A 22,969-nucleotide genomic window follows, 5' to 3' on the forward strand; every position below is an offset into this window, starting at 1 on the left:
TAGAGAGCCACTGGCTGGCTTCCATGGGTCTCAGCCCTGGCATGTATGTGGTGTGTGGGAGATGGCACCCATGGGCCTAACCCAAGAAGCAACTGAACTTGCCTGTGCCTGAGTGTAAAGTAAGTGACAGGAAAAAAAAATGACTTATTAGCTGTTTATACTTTGACCACTGAAGGCAACTGTCAAAATTTAAGGCACACTGAGAAACTCTTATAGCCTACTCACAAGCCGATTTGATCAGATTCCCACTATGGTCAGGAAGCCAGGAAAACTTTTAGGAACCATTAGTGTGGTTTGGAACACACCAGTGCCGCCCTGCAGCCTTGCTGGGGGAGAACAGAGCAACTGAGGCAAGAGACCAGGGACAGAGGGTGGGGAGGAGTCATCATGGGGAGCTCTGTTGCAAATGACACCCCCCCACGGGAACACAGTGGAGTCACCCATTGTTTCTGTTTTTTCCCCCATCAAAATTTAATACTAACAGAGCATCCTTGCCTTTGTCTCTGGAGGCTTTGTGCCTGACCACATCGGTGAACACAAGATCCTTGAGGGGTTGCAGCGGCAGGAAAGAAACCGACAGGCTACTTAGAAGAGCAGTCCAAGAGTTCCATTAGAGAGCTCTGGGTCCTGGAAGGGGACAGCTCATGTGCCAGGGAAGGTGCAGGCAGCAGCTGCAGGAAGGAGCACTGGGGAGCTGGGAACAAAGGCCTCATCAGGAAGCACCTCAGAGACAGCAAAGCTGCTGTGTGATGAGCTACAGGCCCCACAACAACTCCCCAGGAGCATATGGCTACACAGACTGGCTGCTCCCAACGAGCGAGCACTGACTACTCATTTAAATATGTCCTGAAGTTGAGTTGGCTGTACACAGACTCGGACAGAAATGACTTCAGGACTGTGCTCCTGGGCCTCCTGCAAAGCTTTTCTCATGCATTTATCATAGAGGAGGTAATGGTCATGGATGGCACAAGTATGGGACTCTAACACCTAACCCAGCCACACTTGCTAATACTACATTCGAAGGCATCTCCCCAGTGCTGCCCACAAAACTCTGTTTAAACATAGTTTTCACAGCAGTGTTCCCTGAATGCAAATCATGGTAGACAGTAAATGAATGGTACCAGAGCAAGGCCTCCTCATTGCCATGCAGAACAAGACTGCTTTATTCTGAAGGCCACTTCAAGAGGAGCAAAACAGCCATCTTATTAGACATTCTTGTCAATGACAGCTCTGCTTTCTGTAGAACTGCATGTCCACAGGCTTCCCTTCTTGGGGTCACTGAAGTATCTGAGGGGTTATAATCCCAACACTTCCTCACTGTTCCATGCATTCATTCTATCCAGAAGGAACCTAAACAACCTAAACAAACTCCCACATGTACCTGCCTTTTCCTTCTACCAATCGGAAGGGCAGGTCTGGGACAGGCAGCTGGTGATTGGTAACAAGGCTCAAGTCCCTCTGTGGGAGGGGCTGACTGAGCAAAGACACTGGTTACATGAGGAGTGAGGAGTCCAGGCTATGACAGGCTCACACAGTAGGTATCCTCTGCTCTTTACTCGCATGCCCAAACGCAGCTATGTGAGAAGGGAGGAATCTTAGACTGGCCTTCCCCTTGTGAGCTATCTGTCCACTCAAGTGCTTGGGGTGTATGTCGGGCAGGGGTGGGGTGGGCTGGGCTGGGCTGGGCTGGGCTGGGAGTGTCTCTTCCAGTCAGGGCTTCTTTGCCACAACAATTTCTGCTTACTTTTGACCTTACTTGCTGAAGTTACTCAGAAACCAGATCCTGTCAAGCTAGCTAGTGAAATGGATGAGTCCATTTCACTGTATTTATATTCTGCCACAGGCAAAAGTTGTCAAATACAGTTAGCCCTGGGAATGTTAGCAGAACTCCATGCCGTCCCTTGTCTGGGATGGGTAAGTACTTCCAGATACACAACAAGACAGGAAGTCTCTTGGAAGCTAGTCACAAAGTCTGTGAGGCCTTCTCCTTCAGCCATTCTCCTCAGCCTGTCTTACAAGCAAGGGCAAAAGATTAGGACTCCATCTGTCACTTGAGATGGAAAGAGTTTGAAAGGCAAACCCCCCAACCACTAGCAGGACATTGGTAAAGTCATGCTATTAGTCTGGCTTTCACATGATGGCTGTCTCCAGACTTTCAGAAGCTCAAGGCTAAGGGCTACAGATCAACTGAGCTTTTGCTGGGCCCTGAGAGCTCAGACATGCCAACTCTGCTCCTGCCTAAGACACAGAAGGAAGAATAAGCAGACCACAGACAGCCGTGGGCCCCCTCAGGTCTTCTTTCCTAGCAAGTCACATCAGCACTTAGCCCAGTTAGGTCTCAGAGGGAACCAAGCAAGTGGGAAAGAACTGTGCTCATCTCCACACAAGGCTGTGCCTGCTCACACTATGTTAGGGAAGATGGCCAGCCTTCCTCTAGACACATCTGTCAATCAGCGTTCCTCAGGATAAGGCACTGTGAGCTGTCTCTTACCAAACAATAGCCTTGGCAGATGTTCTGAGGACTGCAGCATTTTTGTAGTGTAACTACAAGTCTCCCCACCCTACAACACCTGGGACCGATCTTCAGACAAACAAGGCTTATCACTGTAGTAAGATGACATAGCATTGTCTATACCAAAAACACCTGGAAAAAAAAATGCAGAGTCTGGGAAAATGTCTTAGTGCTTAAGAGCACTGGCTGCTCTTCCAGAGGACCCTGGTTTGAATCCCATGTGGACCCCTACGGCAGCTCACAACCATCTATAACTACAGTTACATGGGATCTGATGTCCTCTCCTGGTCTCCAATGGCACTGCACATGTGGTGCACACACTTACATGCAGACAAAATCCCATACACATAAAAATAGTAATTTAAAAGTGGCTGCCCAGTGAGTGAGTTCTATGTACTCGAAGGGTTCTCTTTGCTGTCACCTGTCTTCTTTTTTTGTAAGATTGATGCTCATGTTCCATTCACTCAGTCTAACTTTAGTGTCTTATGCTGCTAGCATTTGCAAGGTCCTCAGGCAGGTGCACACTTGGGGTAGTCCCAGTGCTGGTCCCTCTGGGACTTGGGGGGGAGCTCATTGCAGACACAGACAAAAACCCAGACTCACACTGTTTCTAACAGTCCAGCAGTGAGACGTGACTTTGCGTTACTGATCACCCAATTGTTCCCATAAACCCAGTCACAGTGGTGGCTCAGGGTTCTCCTTCCTTGGGAGTTTTATATTTCCCACTAAGACAAATGGGGGCCTTTCTGGGGTTGAGCATACACCACAGAGCTCAGCAAGCAACTATGTAGATCCTGCTGTGAAGTCGGGAGGAAGCGGCCAAGAAGGGAGGTGTGTGTATGGAGAACCAAGAGACACAAAAATGAGAACTGAACACCCACGTGTTCCTGAGGTGCATCTTGGATTTCAAGAGACACCTCATTTCCTTATCCAGACTTCAGGTTCTGCTTTGCCAGTTTGAGCTGGGTCACTGGCTCTTCCAGAGAGAACTGTAAGTCACATACTACGACACCATGTGTTTTGTGGCAAGATGTCATCAAAAGTGCCACTAGACCTCAGAAAAGGTGGGGACAAAAATCAGCCCAGGAGGAACAAACATGGATTCTTGCACAGCTCTGTCCCTGCACCAAGCACCTACAACAGTCATGTACACCGCTTGGGAGGGGTAAGGGGCGCTTATTTCAGGACCAGGCCTCACCTGCTGTGTTCACTAACGTGAAGACTTCACAGCGGGGAAACAGTTAAAGAATCAAGAGATGTGCTGGTTTTGATGGTGTGCATTCTAGAAGCTTTGGGATTCTGGAGTGGGATTAAGAGCTTGGCTCCCATGACAGGAAGGAACAGCATCGATGACTGTGTCATAGGCCACATTCCTAGCACCCAGTGTTTACAAGATCCACACTTTCACACTTGAATTTCTCATATCTTGCTGCCAAGGCTGAGTGACCAGCCAGCTGGTTTCTTAATTGCATAATATAAGGATTTGGTGTTGGGTCTCCAACTACAACATCTTGTTTGGGAGCCTTCATGCTGTCAGCATGGCTCACATGACTCCAACAGGCCAAGGCCAGTGGTCTTATTGGTGATATCTAGGAGCCTATCTCAGGGGCACAATGGTGACATCTCCTAATCACTGTGACTCATCATCTGTTTGCACACCCACAGAAATTGCCTTCTTCAGGCCAGGACAGGTAGCCTTTGGTTTTTCAGCTCAGCTAGGCGTCCCTCAGACCTGCAATACCAAGCATTTACTGAACCCCAGTCACTTTTCTAAGGGATACAAATAATATTAACTAACTGACCTTAACCCTGAAACACTACTTTGATTGTTGTTATATTAACTATTTTCATGTGCCTTTAACGTCCCCTCCCCATTATGTTTTCACTATCTGTAAAACGACTTTCATGTGTCCAAGGTGTTCCAATGGGTTTAGTCTTGGGAACTGTTATTGCCTATTCCTCTCTGTACATACATACATACATACACACACACACACACCTCCCTACCTCTAAAGATGGTGATAAATTCTGTGTGGTATAGTGAGATACTCATGTCCACACCTGTACCCACCCCCAATGGGCGTGGTTAGTGACCTGGGGAAACTAGGTCTGGGGTAGGGGGACACAGGACCTCTCTTTTGCTTGCTGGACTGAACGGAAACAGAGGGCATCTGGAGGCATCTGTGGGACTGGAATCTGCTGGTGGTCATCTCTCTCTGTTGTAAGTTATTTCTCCATGAATAAACATCTATTCAGCCTCTCTGCTTTCCCCGGTCCTTATTTTTCACCACAGTATGGCCTTTGCACAGACAGTAGTGTCTGTGTAGCACCTAGCAGTCAGGCAGGAGGATGGCTCAGTGGGGGAAAATGCTTGCAGCACAATCCTGAACTCCACCCCTGGAACCCACATGGTGGAAGGAGAGAATTGACTCCTGTAAGTTGTCCTCTGACCTCCACAAATAAATGTAATACACATGAGAAACAACAACAACGTCCTAGCTGTGGCCTTTGCAGCTACAGTGGTTGAACAATTTCTTAGCTCTGGGTTGTTCTGGAGGCAGCATGCAGCATGCATCCTTCCCTCCCTCTTGTCTTTCTTCCTTCCTTTCTGTTTTTTAAGACAGGGTTTTATGTAGCCCAGGATGGCCTGGAAATCCACACACAGGATGACCTTGAACACACAATTCTCCTGCCTTTACTTCCACTCCATAAATGCTGTGATTATATGCACATACCACCAAGCCTGGCTTTCCTTTCTCTTTCCACAATCCCAGAAATCCTGGCTACCCCCAAGCCAGTTTTATCTGCTACCAGTAAAACAAGTTTTGAATATGAGCATAGAGATGACATTTGGCATAGTCTGAGACGCTTTGCCTGGTTTCTTTCCGAATCCCCATCTAGGTAACCTTTGCCTTCCAAGGACAATAGCAGTCTCAGCCATCGGTTTCTGCTGAGGCACTCAGCTGGTCCCAAGCTTCCTGACCCAGATCAACAGTGGCTGTGACACTTTCATGGAAGTCTATCCTCAGGCAGCCAAGGAAGGGGGTGGGGAGGGAGCCTCGATTTAGTGTTTTCAAAGGAGAAGTCCATGCCAAGGGACCTGACTTAACTGCTGGTAACCTAGTCACGCCAAGTCCATTTCCACACGGTTCACAGATCCGGAAAAGGATGGAGTTTGCTGTGCTCATACATTTCAATTATAAGTTGAATTAAATGCTTTGGCTGCAAGCACCTTCTATATTTTTTTTTTCCAAAATGATGAGTCAGAGTTCATCTACAGCTGTATTTCCCTAAGCACAGCAGAAAACAGTTGTGTGTGTATTGTCAGGAGCCAAAAATAAATGGTGACTCCGACCCCTTTGTTATCAGCTTGAAGTAAGCCACACAGAGAACAGCGATCTCAGCACACACACACACACACACACACAGAGAGAGAGAGAGAGAGAGAGAGAGAGAGAGAGAGAGAGAAGGCATCCCAGCACATACAGAGAGAGCAGAGATCTCAGCATGCATGCATGCACACACACACACAAACAGAGAGAGAGAGAGAGAGAGAGAGAGAGAGAGAGAGAGAGAGAGAGAGAGAGAGAGAGAGAGAGAGGATCCCAACACAGACAGCAGTCCAATCTAGCCTCCTGCTCCCCTTCAGGTATCTCTGACATCAGATTTCTTGAGAACCCTTTAGCAAGCCTGCTTTTTCTTCTTCCCTCACATCTAGTTCACTGAATATCCCCTCTCCTAAGCAGGAAGATGCTGAGGGTGCCAAGACATGAGCAGTAGAGCTGGAGGGGCAATGTTCACAGGTGAAATGCACGTGGGGCTGGCGGAGTAGTTAATGGTAGGGTACTTCCCATCATGCAGTCTCTAGGCCCATCCCTACCATCATGAAAAGAAAGTTTGGACTGGGATGTTGCTCAGCAGTACGACACTCTCAGATCATGCTCAGTCTCTATAAACCAAAATGTAGAAATAATAAAAGGGTGAAAAACCTTCTGTGGAGGAGCACTTCTGGAAAGACTGCTGTAGCTGATCCATTTGTGGCAAAAGCCAACCCAATCTCAAGTTCAGAAGCCACCAGGTAGAAAAAAGGAAGGCTGATGACACTCACCCCAGATGCCATCCTCAGGGCCAGGACAACGTGAAGGAAAGCACATGGACAAGCCTGGATTACACAGCTCCCACTTTAGACACTCCTACCTTGATGGCCTCTTGCTGACTTCCCTGTTTTACAAAATGTGATAAAGGACACAGACACACAGGCAGATGGCCATGGGTAGGCATGACGGGAAAATTTAACAAGTGGCCAAAAGTGTGGAAAAAATAAGTAATCTTCACAAAAATACAAGCAAAAACTAAGAGCAGCCAATACTTTTGAAGGAAGAGCCCCTTATATGATGATCCAGGCATTTGTCTGCTTTGCAGAAGCTAAGCTTCAAGTCACAGAACAAAGAAGGGTAAAGGAGGACCCTTCCCTGACAGCCTAGTGTCCCCGGCCATGGGCTAGGTGCCCATCAGCTTCAGGAGCTCGATAGGTGGGGAAATGGGGAAGCCTCCTGGCTGCGTTCCTCGACTCATTATTTACAGGCACCTGCTGCCCACACTCAGTTAGCAGCACTGGACAAAGAGCACCAGGGATAAGAGGGAAAAGCCCAGGACTTTGAGTAGGAAAAGGCAGGACAGTCAGACACTGGCCACTGTCAGGGCAGATGCCACCTGCTCCTTTTCTGTGAGTTGCCTTATGTCTAGTGACTTGGTTTCTCCTCTGTAAAGTGGAGCAAATAACAGCATCCAGTCTCTGGGCTATTGTCATAAGTGAGTTAACACACCAGTAAACACACACAAATGACCAAGCCTTCAGAGAACAGGTGGGTCTAAACAGATGTGTAGCCAATGGCTCCTGGCAAGCATTCCTCACAGCTGCTTGTTGACATGCACAGTTTAACCAAATGGTGCTGGTGCTTGCCCTTAATCCCAGCACTCTGGAGGCAGAAGCAGGCTATTCTCTGAGCTTGAGGCCAACCTGGTCTACACAGTGAGTTCAAGGTCAGCCTGGTCTACAGAATGAGTTCCAGGACAGCTAGGGCTGTTACACAGAGAAACCCTGCCTCGAAAAATAAAAGGAAGGAAAGAAGGGAGGGAGGGAGGGAGGGGAGGAGGGAGGGAGGGGAGGAGGGAGGGAGGGGAGGAGGGAGGAAGGAAAGAAATGCCTGCATAAGATCAGATTTTAGGCTGGTCTGTCAGGCATTTTCTTAAATAGTAGTTGATGTAGGAGGGTCTAGCCCATTGTGGTACCATCCCTGGGCTGGTGGCCCTGGGTTCTATAAGAAAGAGGGCTGAGGGTTGGAGAGATGGCTCAGAGGAAAAGAGCACTGGCTGTTCTTCCAGAGATCCTGAGTTCAATTCCTAGCAACAACACAGTGGCTCACAACCATCTATAATGAGATCTGGTGCCTTCTCCTGGTGTGCAGGCGAAACACTGTATACATAGTAAATAAATAAATCTTTTTTGTTTGTTTGTTTATGTTTTGTTTTTTGAGAGAGGGTTTCTCTGCATTGCTTTGGAGCCTGTCCTGGAGCTAGCTCTGTAGACCAGGCTGGACTTGAACTCACAGAGATCCACCTGCCTCTGCCTCCCAAGTGCTGGGATTAAAGGTGTGTGCCACCAACACCTGGCCAATAAATAAATCTTTTAAAAGAAGGAAGGATGGGGGTGGGGGGAAGAGTAAGCCAGTAAGCAGCTCCCCTCCATGGCCTCTGCATTAGCTCCTGCCTCCAGGTTCCTGTCCTATTTGAGTTCCTGTCCCGACTTCCTCCAATGATGAACAGCAATCTGGAAGTATAAGCCAAATAAACCCTTTCCCCTTTCCTCCCCATCTTACTTTTGGTCATGGTGTTTCAGCACAGCAAAATAATCCTAACCAGGACACCCCTTGCCTCATCATCATCATCATCATCATCAACACACACACACACACACACACACACACACACACACAGAGTTTTTGTGCTTTTTCTTTAGAGAGTTTCTGCCTATGATGGTGAGAAGATATCAACATTGAACAAACACAAACCTCATGCTGGCTTACACTGACAGGTGCTATGTGCTCTCAGGTGCCACAGAAGGAAGAAATGACAGGAATAATAACAAAACCTGAGTGTGCAGCTACCTGGCCTGTTTATGAAGTCGCAGCGGCCCAAGCCTGCGATGTCCACCCTCTTCATGAAGAGCACCATGCTGGTCAGGTTGGCTTCCTGCATTTCTGCTGGCTTAAGGGGCCTCATGTCTTTGGAGGCAAATTCTTCAGTGTACAGACAGAAAAGTTTTCCTAAAAAAGTCAAGGGAGATGGTTTCAGTGTTGCTGTGACATACATCCCTGAAGGACTTCCCACTGCTTACTGTTGTGCCTACCACACTACCTGAGGGAGAAGACCCAAGAAGCTGCTTGCGGGTCTCCGCTTGGCTTTGGCTGATGGGCTGCAGAACGAGGGAGTTGGCTCTGATTCGGGGGTTGTATACCTTTAACAGAAACACAGCATTTTAGCTCCTGGAAACTGAGGTACAGTCACTGCAGCTCTCTGCTCTCCGAGGTGACTGCCCCCAGCATGCCACCACAGATATGCTGCCAGGCTCTTTTCCCTGGCTTAGTGTCTCCTGCAAACCATGAGATGGAAGCTGCAAGGGCCTTGGCAAATGGATCCACAAGCTGCCTGCTTCCACTGTTCTTCTGGAACTACGGGAGCTCAGGGTTACCTGCCACAGCACTGAATTGCCATTTCTAGAGCCACATGAAGGAAAGGGTTTCCATTCAACAGGGCTGTAATGCTTACATGTTTTGTTCAGACTGGTACCTCAGTGGGCCCACTTGTGACACATACTGGGGTTTTCTGGGTAGTGCACCTACTACAAACGCCACACAGAACTAATACCTACTCTTGCAAGTGACAGCCTGTGCTCTATGAATGATGCAGTGATTGAAGACTGGCTGCAATAAGGCAGGTGTGGTGGTTTGTGACTAAGATCCCAGCACTCGGAAGCTGAGACAGAGAATCTTAAGTTCAAGGCCAGCCAGGCTACATGAAAAGACCCTAGCTCAAAAGAGACTACCTCTGACTTGTTTCAGGGGAACTTCATAACCATGGGGACACTATGATGTCACAGTAAAACATGGACGTTCAGGAAGTGCAGAGTTTCCTCAAGGGATAAAATCTGGTAGTTTCCTCTGTCTCAAAAGCTTTTTATTGTTGTTGTTGTTGATCTAGTGTCTTTAGAGTTTAAGAAACCATACCTTCATTTTTTTATTATTATTTAAAGGGAATGATATAAATACTTTTGTATCAAGTTATTTCATTTATAATGTATTTATCCTTAAACTATTTGTTTGATTTTCAAGGCAGGATTTCTCTGTGTAGCTGTGGCTGTTCTGTAAATCTGTAGAACAGGTTAGTCTCAAACTCACAGAGATCCACCTGCCTCTGTCTCCCAAGTGCTATGACTAAAGGCATGAGCCACTGCCACCATGCCTGGCAATTAATTCATTTTCTAAAATATTTAGATTTAAAAAAAATTTTGTTCAATTATCCAGTATTTGCAAAAGTTAGTCAACTGACTTGAAACTAATTTCCCTTAAGTAATATGCTAATTATGCTGATAAACAGATAACCAGACATGATGTGCCAGAGACGCTTCAGAAGCCAAATACTACTTTGCTCCTAGTTTACCTAAAGACACAAGGGTTTGGACACTGGGCTAGCATGTAGGAGGTCCTGAGTTTAAACCCCAGTTAAAAGGAAGAAGGAAAGAAAGGAGATGGGCAGGCAGGGAGACAGGAACCAACACCTTTACGCTAACCTTTGGTCTTTCCTCAAACCTCTGTACTTCAATTAATTTGCTTCCAGACTACCAATAGGCTAATGAGCTACAGTCAAGACTTTAACTGATGGCTACAACCACTCTGTGCACATGTGACCAAATAAAGAAAGCCCTGGGTCACCATGTACCCTCATTTTCTGGCCACTGGTGTAGCAGGAAGCCAGCAAGTGGGTGCTGGTGATGGCTGGCCAGCTCTAGCCCCTAAGACGGTAATTACCTGTCTTCTTTCTACGCCAACATCGATAACAAATTTGACCGTGTGACTCCAAATCAGAGATTCCCCGCTGCTGGTGGTCAGCACCACCCTTCTCTGGTATACTTGGCATCTCTTCTCGGTTTCATCCGTTGGCCTGAACAGGTTGCATTTCTCTTTGGGATACAAGGGAATGACCACCAGCTCACCCAGGTCTGGGTTTAAAATGGTACCTTCCTGACACACAATTTCATAGGTTTTTTCAATATCCTAAAGTGAAAAAATTAACATCCATGAGAATAAAGAAAAGTATTTCGGTACACAAATATCCCAGAATTCAGTAATTTTTAAAGGTAATAATGCACACGGGGAGAGGAACATTTATGCTATTGCCTTAAACAAAGAAGGGGGACATTAATCTTTCTTTGGGCAAGTTAAATGTGATTTGAACACAATTTCATTGCTTTTGGCCCAGAAAGGTTTTCCTCTAAGGAAAGCCATCCAGCTTGATACCATTTCTCAGACACATGAACATGTGCAGAAAAATTGAATTCATCCCCACATCAGTGGTGTTGGCTCACTGTTGTCTGAGCCAGTGGAACTAAGCATTACCCAACATCATATAGATTTCCTGTAAAGGAAAGTGTCCCAGCCAGGTGTGCTGGCATGCCTGTATTTTAGGGGCTCAGTGGGCTGAGGCAGGAGGATTGCTGTGAGGTCAAGGCCAGCGTAGACTACAGTGTAATACTTTATCTCAAAAAACTAAAATAAAATGTAAAGGTACATACAAAAGCATGATTGGGATTCTCACCTAGATCACCTTAGAAATCATGTGACCCATGTGCACTTCAAAGTTGTGGCAGAAAACCCATAAGATGGGCAGGAAGCAGTCACCGAGGACACCTTGCATTTGCAGGCATTTACAACAGTCCGATCAAATACACATCAAACATATTGGGAAAGACTATAAATCACCTGCCATGAAACTACTTACAAGTAAATAGGAGTGCCTGAAGGTATTTTAGTTTGCACATTCCTCAAATCCCAGTTAGTTTTTGAGAATAGATGTTATTTACCAGAGTCCTTTTATAGTTTTGGAATGTCAGTCTTCTTTTTTTGTTGTGGGTGTTTGTTTGCTTTTTTTTCAAGTCAGGGTTTCTCTGTGTAGCCTCTGCTATGTTGGAACTCACTCTGTAGACTAAGCTGGCCTTGAACTCACAGAGATCCTCTTGCCTCTGTCTCCCTAGTGCTGGGATAAAAAGTATGCACCACCATGGTTGGCCAAATTTGTCTTTTAAGTGCAAAGCAAGCCATCAAAGGAAAGCTCACCTAGTTTATCCAAGTCAGCAGAGTTTAAAGTCAGTTTCCTGTGACCTCCGTAGTTATTAAGGCTCCATTCCTTTCTCCCTGACTCTAGCTCATTACGCCTTTTCTTTCTTCACCATTTGTAGAGTGGCTCTAGTCACCTGTCACCTCAAGGGTTTTGAAGGATAGATCTGCCCTAAAGATGGTCAGGCATCAGAGGCCTCTGGTAGCGGGGCTGAGCTGTTGCCCCAGGAGGCCTGTTCTCACACTGCCCTCTCCAGCACATATATGGCTTACCTGAACAAGATCTTTTATTTTTAAACAAAGCAAACAGCACAACTGTTTATATCACAAGTAATGAAAAAATTTGTTAACTAGAATGGTAAGAGCAAACTATTTCTTGTTGATGCTTAGGAGTTGGGGGCAGGATGATTGAGAGGTCGTTGGTTTCCTGTCTAAAAGAAGAAATGAATGATCCAGATCACTTCAATTACCACACACATTTTCTTAGGACAGCCTCGTGGGGGCGCCCACATTTCCCCCAGCTTCAGGCAGGTGTCACTAACTCTCAATAGAGAATCTAGAAAAGGAGATTCAGCTATGGAAGCCCACTTAAGAGCAATGTCTTACTGGTTTACATCTTCAAACAGCAGTGAACAATTACTTCCTCTTAGAATATTGTTGGAAAAAATTGTTAACTAAGTTGGCGTTTGTTTTGTTTTGTTTTTTGAGACAGGTCTCATCATGTTACTCTGACTGACCTGGAACACACAGAAATCTGCCCGTTTGGACACACATGTGTGAGTGTGCACACACACAAGTACACACACTTTTTTTTTTTTTTTTTTTTTTTTTTTGCATTAGGAGAAATGAAGGAAATGTTCAGCAGGAAAAGGCAGAGGTGATAAAAATGGATGCTATGTATAATTCCCACTCCTCAAGCACAGCTGACATTTGAGGCCATAATCTTCACAAATTACAAAAGGCAATGCTGAATTAGCATCTGGTGCTTCAAGCCTACTGTCCGTTCATTTCCTTGATTCTCTTTTTTCTTTTCAGACAGGGTGTTTATATATAACCCTGGCTATCCTGGAACTCACCATGTGAACCAGACGTGGAGGTCCTGCCCCTGCCTCTTAAGTGCCGGGGTTAAAGGCATGCCCCACCACACCCAGCTTATTCCCTCAGCTCTTAATCAATAGTTTGTTGGACTTTGGTGTGACTGGCTTACAAAGCTGTGGAGACCATAGCATCCAAGGAAAGGAAGTATCAAATATCTATTCAGGCTCTGAGACCAAAGCAGCTCTGTAGCCACACAGACCATTTCCCAGGAAGCTCCAACCCTCACACACCTGCCTGCTGGTCTTTACAGGATCTGGTTGGACTACACACTATGAACTCAGTTTGTATGTTGTACTTATTCTATCAAGTTTTGTTGTCAGGTTAACGATGGCTGGAAGCAGTCAGGACACTCAGTCTGGTATCAGCCACAGGGAGGAGCTGGAGAATATGGAATACACCTAAGGAGAGTGCACACTGACTCCTAAAACCAAACTGTCTGTGAAATGTCTGCAATGTGAATTCAAGTTTCTTAAAGACGGCTCTTTCTCTCGGTAACTTATGTCTGTTTTATATGGTGCTGAGGGAGCTCAGCAGGCTTTAATTGCACATAGGCAGCTTTGAGTAGCATGGGGGGAATAACAAGAACAGCTCCCAGCAGGGGTTTTAAGATAGTGAAGAGGAATTCCCAGCAGCACAATTGGAAGGTGGGAGAAGGGAAGGAGACCTGGACCTGGAGAGCTCACAATGGAACTGGAGACAAAACTGGCTTCCTAGCAAGGGTGGGGGAGCCAGCAGGAGCTGGGCAGCAAGGACAGGGAAGCTGCTGTGTCTGTGGACAAGGAGTGCAGGCCTGGCCGGGCCACCGCAGCAGCACCGCCCATTCTCTGGGCCCAGGAGGGTAAAGCTCCCTGCAGCTGGCCTTGTCTGGTGTTTCCTAACAGGAAGGACACTCTCTAAGTTCCATGGACTGCTACAGCCCACCAGTTTAAAGGTCACCATGTCACTGACAGACAGGTTCCACTACATTTACTAGAATCAAATACCCTAAGACAACTTCCACCCCAAATCTGTTATAACCTTTAGTTTCCAAAGCATTCATTGGGAATTTTTTTTTTTTCTAATTAACTAGTTTTTTGTTTTGTTTTGTGACACAGTTTCAAGCCAAAGCTGACTTCCACACTTCAGTCTGGTGAGTACTGTGACTACAGGTCGATATTGGACTCAGTTTTGAAACTTCTGATTTTAGCCTCAAGGATGGCTGTTTATCCCATTGATCTCCAGGCCTTTTTTTTTTTTTTTGAGAGTTCAACTCTCAAAAAGTTCAGATTCCTGGCTTTTACTGTTGTTCTCTTCTTGGGGCTCTCTCTGCCCCTTGATAAATTTATTACTTCCCCAAGGGCCTTCTTAAACATTATAAATCATGCAACTGGGGCATGAGGAGAGAATAAATCACTTCATAGAAGATTAGCATTCAGGGGAATGTATATCTTCTACACAAACATCTGATTAATGTCCTTATGCAGATGAGATTCCAACTGTTTTCCCTAAGGAAACAGATAGAGCTCAAGTCTCAAAAACCACCTCAGGAACCTGCATGGAACCAAACTAGGTTCCTCTGAATGTGGGTGGCAGTTATGTGACTTGGTCTGTTGGGGGGGGGGCCTGGTAGTGGGATCAGAACCTATCCAGAGTGCATGAACTGGTTTTCTGAAGCCCATGCTATATGCTAGGGTGAGTAGTTCAGTCTTGATAAAGTGGAAGGGGCTTGATCCTGCCTCAACTTGGTATGTAGACCAAGTTGGGAGGGAGGGAGGGGGAACTGGGGTTAGTATGTGAAATGAAAAAAGATGTGGAAAAAATAAATAAGATGTCAGTTTCAAACCAAACCAAACCAAAACCAAAACAAAGAAACAAACAAAAAAGTCTGCCCCAGGCTCCTTTAGCTCTGAGCCTGAGCTGAGGTCACACCAAAGATCCACAACATGGTAGGGGCTCACCTCTTGGTAGCTCAACCTGTATCATTTCCTTGTTACTCATTAGAAATACTGCCTGCCGGCCTGCCCTATACTGAGAGGATGGAAGCCCTGAAGGGGCTGGGGTAGATCAGGATGCTAGTCTTTAAGAACGGTCTACTTCAGGTGATGCTGAGGAGGCAGCAGGGTGTGGGGTCCTCCTGTATCCACCGGGTCTCCACAGGGTATGGCAAGAGTGGAATGGCTGTACCAGGGCTTCCACCAAGCCGGGCCCTGGTGGAGGGGGCTGGCTGGGGACATCATTTCTCAGAACTCCTCAAGAAGCCTCTTTTTGTGCACTGTGAAGATGTGCCACTTGGACTGGTTTAATAGAACACTGAACTGCCAATAGATAGGCAGGATTTGGGGGGCAAAGAGGATGCTGGGAAGAAGAAGGGTGCAAACACCAGCCAGACACAGAGGAAGCATGATGCATGGTAGATGACGTAACAAGCCATGCACCTTGTGGCAGCACGTATATGCATAGAAATGAGTTAATTTAAGTTGAAAGAGCTAGTTAGCTCTAGTTTAAAAGCTAAGCGATTGGCCGAGCTTTTATAACTAATAAGTCTCTGTGTGGTTATTTGGGAGCTGGCTGGCAGGACAGAGTAAGACTCAGATTACATGCCACCCCACTCCTCGGAACAGATTTGGCAAGGCTGTCAGCACTGGTTTTGCTCATCTTGTCTGTGCTGCAGCTAATGCATAGAATGAGGTGTGGTTCAGGGAATATTTACACAGTAGCTGGGCAATGGGAGCCAGGAGTTGGTGGCTAAAACCTTCCCAAAGGAAAATATGGTAAGACAGCACTTGGCTATGTCAGAATACCACTTAACTTACTTGTTCACAGGCCAGGAAGACTACAACGTCACCCTTCTCACCCGAGTGGTGGATTTCAAAGATAAGGCGTAAAATAGACTCGAAAGAATCGTTCTGAACCCCACTGAGGTATACAACCTCCACGGGGTGCTTATTTTTCACTTCTATGAGAGGCACATTTCCATAGTAGGAACTGAGTTTGCTGATGAGGAGAGGCGAGCAGTTAATTATGAGCTTCAGTTCGGGTCTTGCTAGTAACACATCCTTAAGAAGTCCAAGCAACACGTCAGTCGCCATGCTTCTCTCTTGGACGTCGTCCAAGATGATGACCCCATAGCCACCCAGAAAAGGATTGGACATCATTTCTCGCTGCAGCATATCATCAGTACAGTACCTATGAGTAAGACATACCGGAGAATTCTCATGAACACCATGCAAAGGACTCTCTAGGATACACATGCCCGCCCTGCCCCGTCCCACCCTGCCCTTCTTAGAGCCAAGATCCCTTTGAGGTGACAGAATCAGCAGGGCCACAACACGAAAAGCTACGCAAACACATTTTAAGTGTTCTTTGTACACACTTGCTCGATGACTCCTCAAGGATCATCACAGCACTCCTGGTGAGAGGCCTCTACTTACACAGAGGCCTATGTGACCTGAGTATATCAGAAATAAGTGTCCTGCTATTATCACAAGCTTAGGCAAACTCACTGGTACAAATGATAACAAATGCATTTAACATTATTATCTCTAAGCATCCTTATTGGACAGCTACCTCCCTTCCTGTCATTACTGGAACTCTGGGTGCTGGCATACACTTTCCAAGGAGAAAACTCAGGCTCATGATCCAGCCACAGACATAAAGACTATCACTGGGAGAGGGTGGTTTGCTGATGGGAGGTTGTGTCAACAGGGTGCTAATATCAAGAAGTTTAAAATGTTGGTCAAATAACAGCAAATGGATGTATCTAGACAGAAATAATCAGTTTGGGGCACCTGTGCAAATTGACCAGCATGCCTGACTGGGGTGGGGGTGGTATCAGTATTCAGACATCTGTACTGCCCTGACTTTGGGGTTCTGACAGGATACACCCTCAGCTACAGCCACTAAGAGCACCACCTGTGCACATTCACTATGTTCCCTTTTAAAGGGCCCTGCCCACCTCCCATCCTTCTCTCTCTTTCTCTCCTCCTTGTTCTGTTCTCTCTCCCCCTTTCCTCTTCTGCTGCTCCTGTGTCTGGAGGTCCGTCTCCCCCCTCCCCTTTCTCCTTTTAATAAAAAACACCTCTGCTTGAACACAGTCTCGTGCATCTTTCTCTCCCGGGCTGCTTTTCTTAAATTACAACAAGTGGTTTTAATGATTTTGTATATTTGTTTGAGATCCTGGCATCAGACTCAAAATCATACAGCCTCAGCCTCCTTCATTAGCAATTTAATGGATTTTTTTTTTACACCCCCACCCCACCCCAGGGGCCTTTGAGATGTTTTAAAATTAAAAAAGAAATTTAAAAGCCACCTGATAGTGATCCACTACCATAAAGACTTCTTTCTGACACAATTTATATATGCACAGATTTCTGCTTGAAGAACTCTCCAACCAATACCAGACTTAAGACTGAGGCCAATGGATGGGTCTGCTGGCAAGCCTGGCATTTGGAAGCTCAGGTGTGGGGAGAGCTTCCACCCTGCCCAAACCTGACTGGAGTAGCTGCACCAGCACAGGGAGGTGGTACATGAGTTATGAAAATAAACCCAGGCTCGTTTAAAAAGGGAGAAGATGGTGACCTATTTAAAACTCTTCTAGACTCAGCACAATGACTCAATACTTAAGCAATCACGACGCTTCAGCCTTTCCCCCACAGCCCAAAGATCTCCCTCTCCCTCCCCCCTCTCCTCATGTTCCCACTATGTGGACTATCCTGGCCTGAGTTCTGGAATTAAAGGTGTGCACCACCACCAAGCTTGGCAGGATTCATTTCTCATTTTCCCATTAGTAAGATCCCACATGAACGACACTTAGAAAGATGTCATGTAAGTGCATGTGCTGTCAGGGTTCTAGATAATGCAACACACTCTGTACCTTAAATCCGAAAGACTTACAAGAGTCAACATATTAGACGTTCTGGAATGTTTTATACTGAGTTTGACACTAATGAGAATTGGGAACTTTTCAGTTCTGAAAACTGCAGAGGCTTAAGATCCACAGCTGCTGCACAGGAGACCAGCTGAACAGGGGGCTGTTGCATGCAGCAAAGAAAGCACTTTCAGGTATGTGGTCTTTAGGTGTCTACTGTCTGGAAAGACCAGAAAAAAAAAGCTGAAAGAACTAATTTTTAATAGCATTAAAAAGAGTACAGGGAGGGAGCGAGGGAGGAAATCTTATCTTTACCAGGTAGCTACAATATGCCCAGTAGGGTTACAAAGGAAAAAAAAAAAAAAAGGTAAGACTGACTATAGAACACCAACTTCTCTAATTAGTAATTAACTTTCAAGCTTCCAATTGAAGGGCCGGCAAAGTAGCTCAGTGGTAGAGAACCTGCCCACTATGTGCAAAGGCCCCTAGCCCAGCATCACTAAGAAACACCTCTGCTTTAGATTGCCATTCAGTCTGAGGGCACTCAAAATCATTGCTAGCAATACCTCTCCAGGAAAACAAACTGGTTCTTGTGACGAGTCTAAAGATAAAACTACACATTTAATTATAAACATAAAACAGCTGCCACCCACACTATGCTTTAGTTCAACCTATTCAGCCATTTAGTCTTTACAGCACCCTCTGAACAGCATGGCCATCGGTTTTATGGAGACCTGAACATAGACAGAGGTGTGTGTGTGGGGGTGGGGGGGACACAGGACTGGGACACTTATGCAAGAGATTCCAGCTGTGAAGCCATGAGGCTTCCTAGGCTGCAGGGGCATTTTCAATCTTTGGGCTCCCCTGAGGCTCAGACCCTGTTGGGTTAGGAGGAACACCTTGGAAAAGAAGCCCTGTGTCCCATCCCACTAACAAGGCCTTCCAGTAAAGATACAGAAACAAAAAGGCAGGCTGTCCAGTAGCAGTAGAGAACAGCCTGCAGTAGCCAGAACATTCCCTCCACATGATCCACAGCTTACTGCAAGCCCCAGGGCTCCGACTCAGGAAGTTAGCATGTGAACACAGAAACTCACCCCTTCCTCTGCCTTAAAGAATCCAGTGCTTAAAATAATCCCATGAAAACCAAGTCCCAAACAGCAGATATTTAAAAGATTCTCTGCTACACTCTTACATCGTTAATAGATATGTTCCTTTGTGAATTTCTCAATAATAATTAAACAAAAATAATTCCACATCCATTAACATAAAAACTGTTAACATCTGAGAGTTCTTTCTAAAGGTTTTCTAAGTCTAAATGGCATTAAAGATATAAAAAACACAAATAATGGCTGCAGAATTTAGTTGGCGCCATTATTCATTTAAAACATACAATTCAAAAGGCCAGTTTAAAGAGTGAAAAATAAGAGGCAGGCCGGCTCAGTGGTTAAGAGCACTGACTGCTCTTCCCTGGTTCAATTCCCAGTACCCACATGGCAGCTCACAAACTATAACTCCAGTTCCCGGGGACTCTACACTCATGGCAAAACACCAATGCACATAAAATAAAAATAAACAATTAAAAAGAGTGAAAAATAAAAGCAGTATGGTGGTATATATCTAGTTCCTAGATTTGGGTGCAAAGGCTTTGGGGGGGGGACTAAGAGCTTTGGGCCAGCCTTGGCTACATAGTGAGACTTTCTCAACACCCCTCCTAAGTCAAAAATAGTGAATGAAAATGCTAAGCCTCAGCACTCTTCACCCTTCCTGTTGTTTCTTTTATCCTGTTTAACCAGTCTTTAACTAGTTTGTGAGTTCCTAAGAGTCAGGAGAGGGGTACCTTTCTTTTGTACATGCCCTGTATATAATAGTGTATAAACACATATACATCCAATGGCTCATTCAATATAAACTTTTACAAAGGTAAAATAGCCTCAAGAACTTTATTAAAGTCAAGGTGTTACTGGCCTAAACATCCCCTATGGCTCGACACTCCATTCTAACAGAATGAGTCACAGGGGCTTCTCAATGGCCTCTAAGTTTGGGTCAGGGCAGTACTCCCTCCCCACACCATCAAGTTAGTGAACATCCTCGATGGAACAAGTATATCAGGCCCTGGGATAGCAGTGGCAGGATGCCATCCCTGTCCTGTAATTCTGCAGCAGCAATATTCAAAAGTAGTGCCACACACTGGCATGCCACATGAATGCGTTATAAATATGGAGATGTTCTGGCCCTGGGACCAGTATATTCTGATCTCTTGAGCTCCCAGAGGGGACGACAGTGTCGGAGCACCTGAAACCCATTGGGCAGCTTTGGCCACTCCTTGCAGTTTGAGACAGACACGGGCACTGTCAGTCACTGTCTATGAGGGTGCTATTAGACTACTAGAGAAGCCTTGGCCCCAAGCAGTTACTTTCCAATTCCCCCACTTCGTTTTTTTTCCTTTTGCATTTCTCTTTTCTACTTTGTATCAAGCCCTTGGAAACCTCTGTTAAAGAAAGCTAAGCACAAACATCTGATAATATAACTGCAGCTTCAAAGAAGGCTCCTTGGAACCCCTAACACTTCAGAAAAACAGGTCTCAAAGGCCATGTGAAGGACACAGAAACCCAAGAGCCTCTAATGCCTACCTATACAAGGTCAGGGAAGTCATCCTGGTGCAGGTGACCCTTGCATGGAGCCCTGAGTGGCTAGAAAGAACTGGCCAATCCCAGAAGAGGCACAGACAGGCCAAGTACAGTGATGGGTAACCAGGTATAATGAACAGAGGTGTGGAAACATGGGTATGACAGGGAGCTGCAGGGGCCCACGTGGCCAGCACACGGCAAATGGCGATGGACTCATCAGGAGGCACAACTCTCTAAGTACAAGATGGAAGGTCTTGGGTGAAACTGACAAGTTGTAATTTTCCCCGAGGATTGTAATCATGGGAGTTTAGACAAGGAACTACTGAAGATGGCAGGGAGGGAAAATAGCTCCTGTGAGCCAGGCTGGAGAGGGCAGTTATTACACCATGTGCTTGGCATGTGAATGGCGAGGACTGCAGAGCCCAAGGCAAGGGGTGCCGAGACAAAGTGTCTGCATACCAACCTCAGGATTGTTTCACTGGTGCAGCAGTTTTCAAAAGGAATCACATAGCCAACTTCATGACCAATGTTGACGTCCATTTCATCGGCTACCCGCAGGGCCAGCTGGACCGCTGTCTGCTTGTGGACCTGTGTGCATATCACGCCCCCGTGCTGGTAGTGGATGGAAAGGCAATATTCAGCACACCACTGAGGAACCTTTGACAGGGAAAAATGACACAGGATCAGCCCCTGCTAGGAAAGGCAAACTCAAAACACGGAGGAGCAGCTCCTTCTCACAGCTGGCTTCGTGCTCAGGGATTAATTACCAGCAGACTGTGTTAAACGTTACTTAGTGGAGCTCTGAGAGCATTCAATCCTGTGCACTCTAATCACTAGTAAATGAAGAGTATGCAGTTGTTATCAGGAAATTGGAAACCATGAAGTTCTGACTCCCTGATTTTAGAAAGTCAGTTAAAGACATAGAAAAACTTGTTTAAACCTATGCCTCTCAAGTTTTTTTTTTTTTTTTTTTTTTTTTTAAGAGACAGAAGGGGGCGCTGGATAACTGAGAAACTGGAGTTACAGATGGTGCTGGGAATAGAACCCAGGTACACTGCAGGTGCAGCAAGGGCTCTTATCTGATGAGCAGTCTCTCCAGACCCAGCTTACACCAATTTTGAAAGACTCATGTAAACATGAATTATTTTTTTTCTGGTAATAAAAAGGCTCCATCAAAATTATAACTTCTGGTGTGAGTTATTATGTTTTAAAGAATGTAATATTAAACAGCATTCAAATGAAAAATAGCAACCCTAAATTAAGGCATTTACATTTAAATTTAAGCAATCATAACAATATCCAAAATGAGCATGCTTAACATGGTTCCACTAATGAAAGCTAAAATACTCTACCAATTTATTATCTGAATGTAATTAAAAAATCAACCCAGCTTGCTAAGATTCAATTTCAAGCAAAGCTGCTCTTCAACCATTACATTTTCAAAATCTCTTTATCTAAAATGTATGGCTAGAGAAATGGTTCAGTAGTTAAGAGCACTGGCTGCTCTTATAGAGGACCTGGGTTCGATTCCCAGCTCCTCTACAGTGGCTCACAACAGTCTGTGGTTTCAGTTCCAGGGGATCAGGTGCCCTCTTCAAACCTCCAAGGGCACCAGGCATGCATGCAGGCAATATACACACATAAAATAAAACAATAAATAAAATCTAAAAATTAAAATGTGTTATGGATCGACTGAGTTTTAATCAAGTTCATTTGTGCAAGAATTATAGCAGAAGGTAACAAATTCATTTTGTACACTATAATCTGTTGATAAATTATGCTTTGGTACATGCCTTAAAAAAGACCAGTACTCGGGAGTCTTTAAAACTGATTTGGGTAGTAAAAGCCTTTTAACACTTTAAATTATCTACAAAGACTCACAGTAGAATTCCTAGATTTTAATTCTCAATGTAATTTGAAAGTATTAGTAATTTCAAAATGAGCACACATTTGCCATTACAAAGGCAATCCTTCTACGTTAAGGGGCAGCCTTGTCAGTAGGCTGAAAACTATCAGCCATTATTTAGTCACTGCCTACTTTTGTTCTACGAAAGAAATTTTATGATGCTGCACTGGGGAAACCACAATCCAGGTGTAACCCAGGAAACAGCCAGGGAGTCCCAGGTCAGCTGGTTAGTGCTCCATTCAACAGGAGGCAGCTTTCCTACGCATTAGTTTCCTTATCTGTGGAACAATGAGTTCAACAGAGGAGACTGAGCCCCCACCCCTACCCCACCTGGTAGGAACATCTCTTCCATTTTCTCCAGGGCTCTCTGCTGACTCTGCCTAAGTAAATCAGACTCCCCGTTGTGTTGACCAGGGCAGGAAGGGGTGGGGGTGGGGGTAGGATGCTTGCCATCACTGAGCCATGGGCTCCTCATTCCTTCCGTGCCCCACAGACCATGAGCTGTGAGAGCAGAGGTCCACAGTCATCGTCAGCAAGTTATCCCAGTTATCAGTTAATATTTGTTATAACTGAGCTAACCAATTTCTT

General features: G+C 45.6%; 1 protein-coding gene across 3 annotated transcripts in view; it reads right to left on the reverse strand.

Moving 5' to 3' along the window:
- Positions 1-22,969, reverse strand: part of Dhx32 (DEAH-box helicase 32 (putative)) — a 58,050-nt gene that overhangs the window by 5,238 nt on the left and 29,843 nt on the right. For all 3 annotated transcript variants that reach the window (XM_051193203.1, XM_051193202.1, XM_051193204.1), the window contains 5 exons: positions 20,939-21,132; positions 15,795-16,167; positions 10,600-10,845; positions 8,930-9,029; positions 8,680-8,838 (listed from right to left, as the gene is read on the reverse strand). In XM_051193203.1, the coding sequence (XP_051049160.1) occupies positions 8,680-8,838; positions 8,930-9,029; positions 10,600-10,845; positions 15,795-16,167; positions 20,939-21,132 (1,072 nt within the window). The remainder of the gene's footprint in view (positions 1-8,679; positions 8,839-8,929; positions 9,030-10,599; positions 10,846-15,794; positions 16,168-20,938; positions 21,133-22,969) is intronic.

Source organism: Phodopus roborovskii, unplaced genomic scaffold, assembly GCF_943737965.1.
Source record: "Phodopus roborovskii unplaced genomic scaffold, PHOROB, whole genome shotgun sequence".
NCBI classification, from domain to species: domain Eukaryota; kingdom Metazoa; phylum Chordata; class Mammalia; order Rodentia; family Cricetidae; genus Phodopus; species Phodopus roborovskii.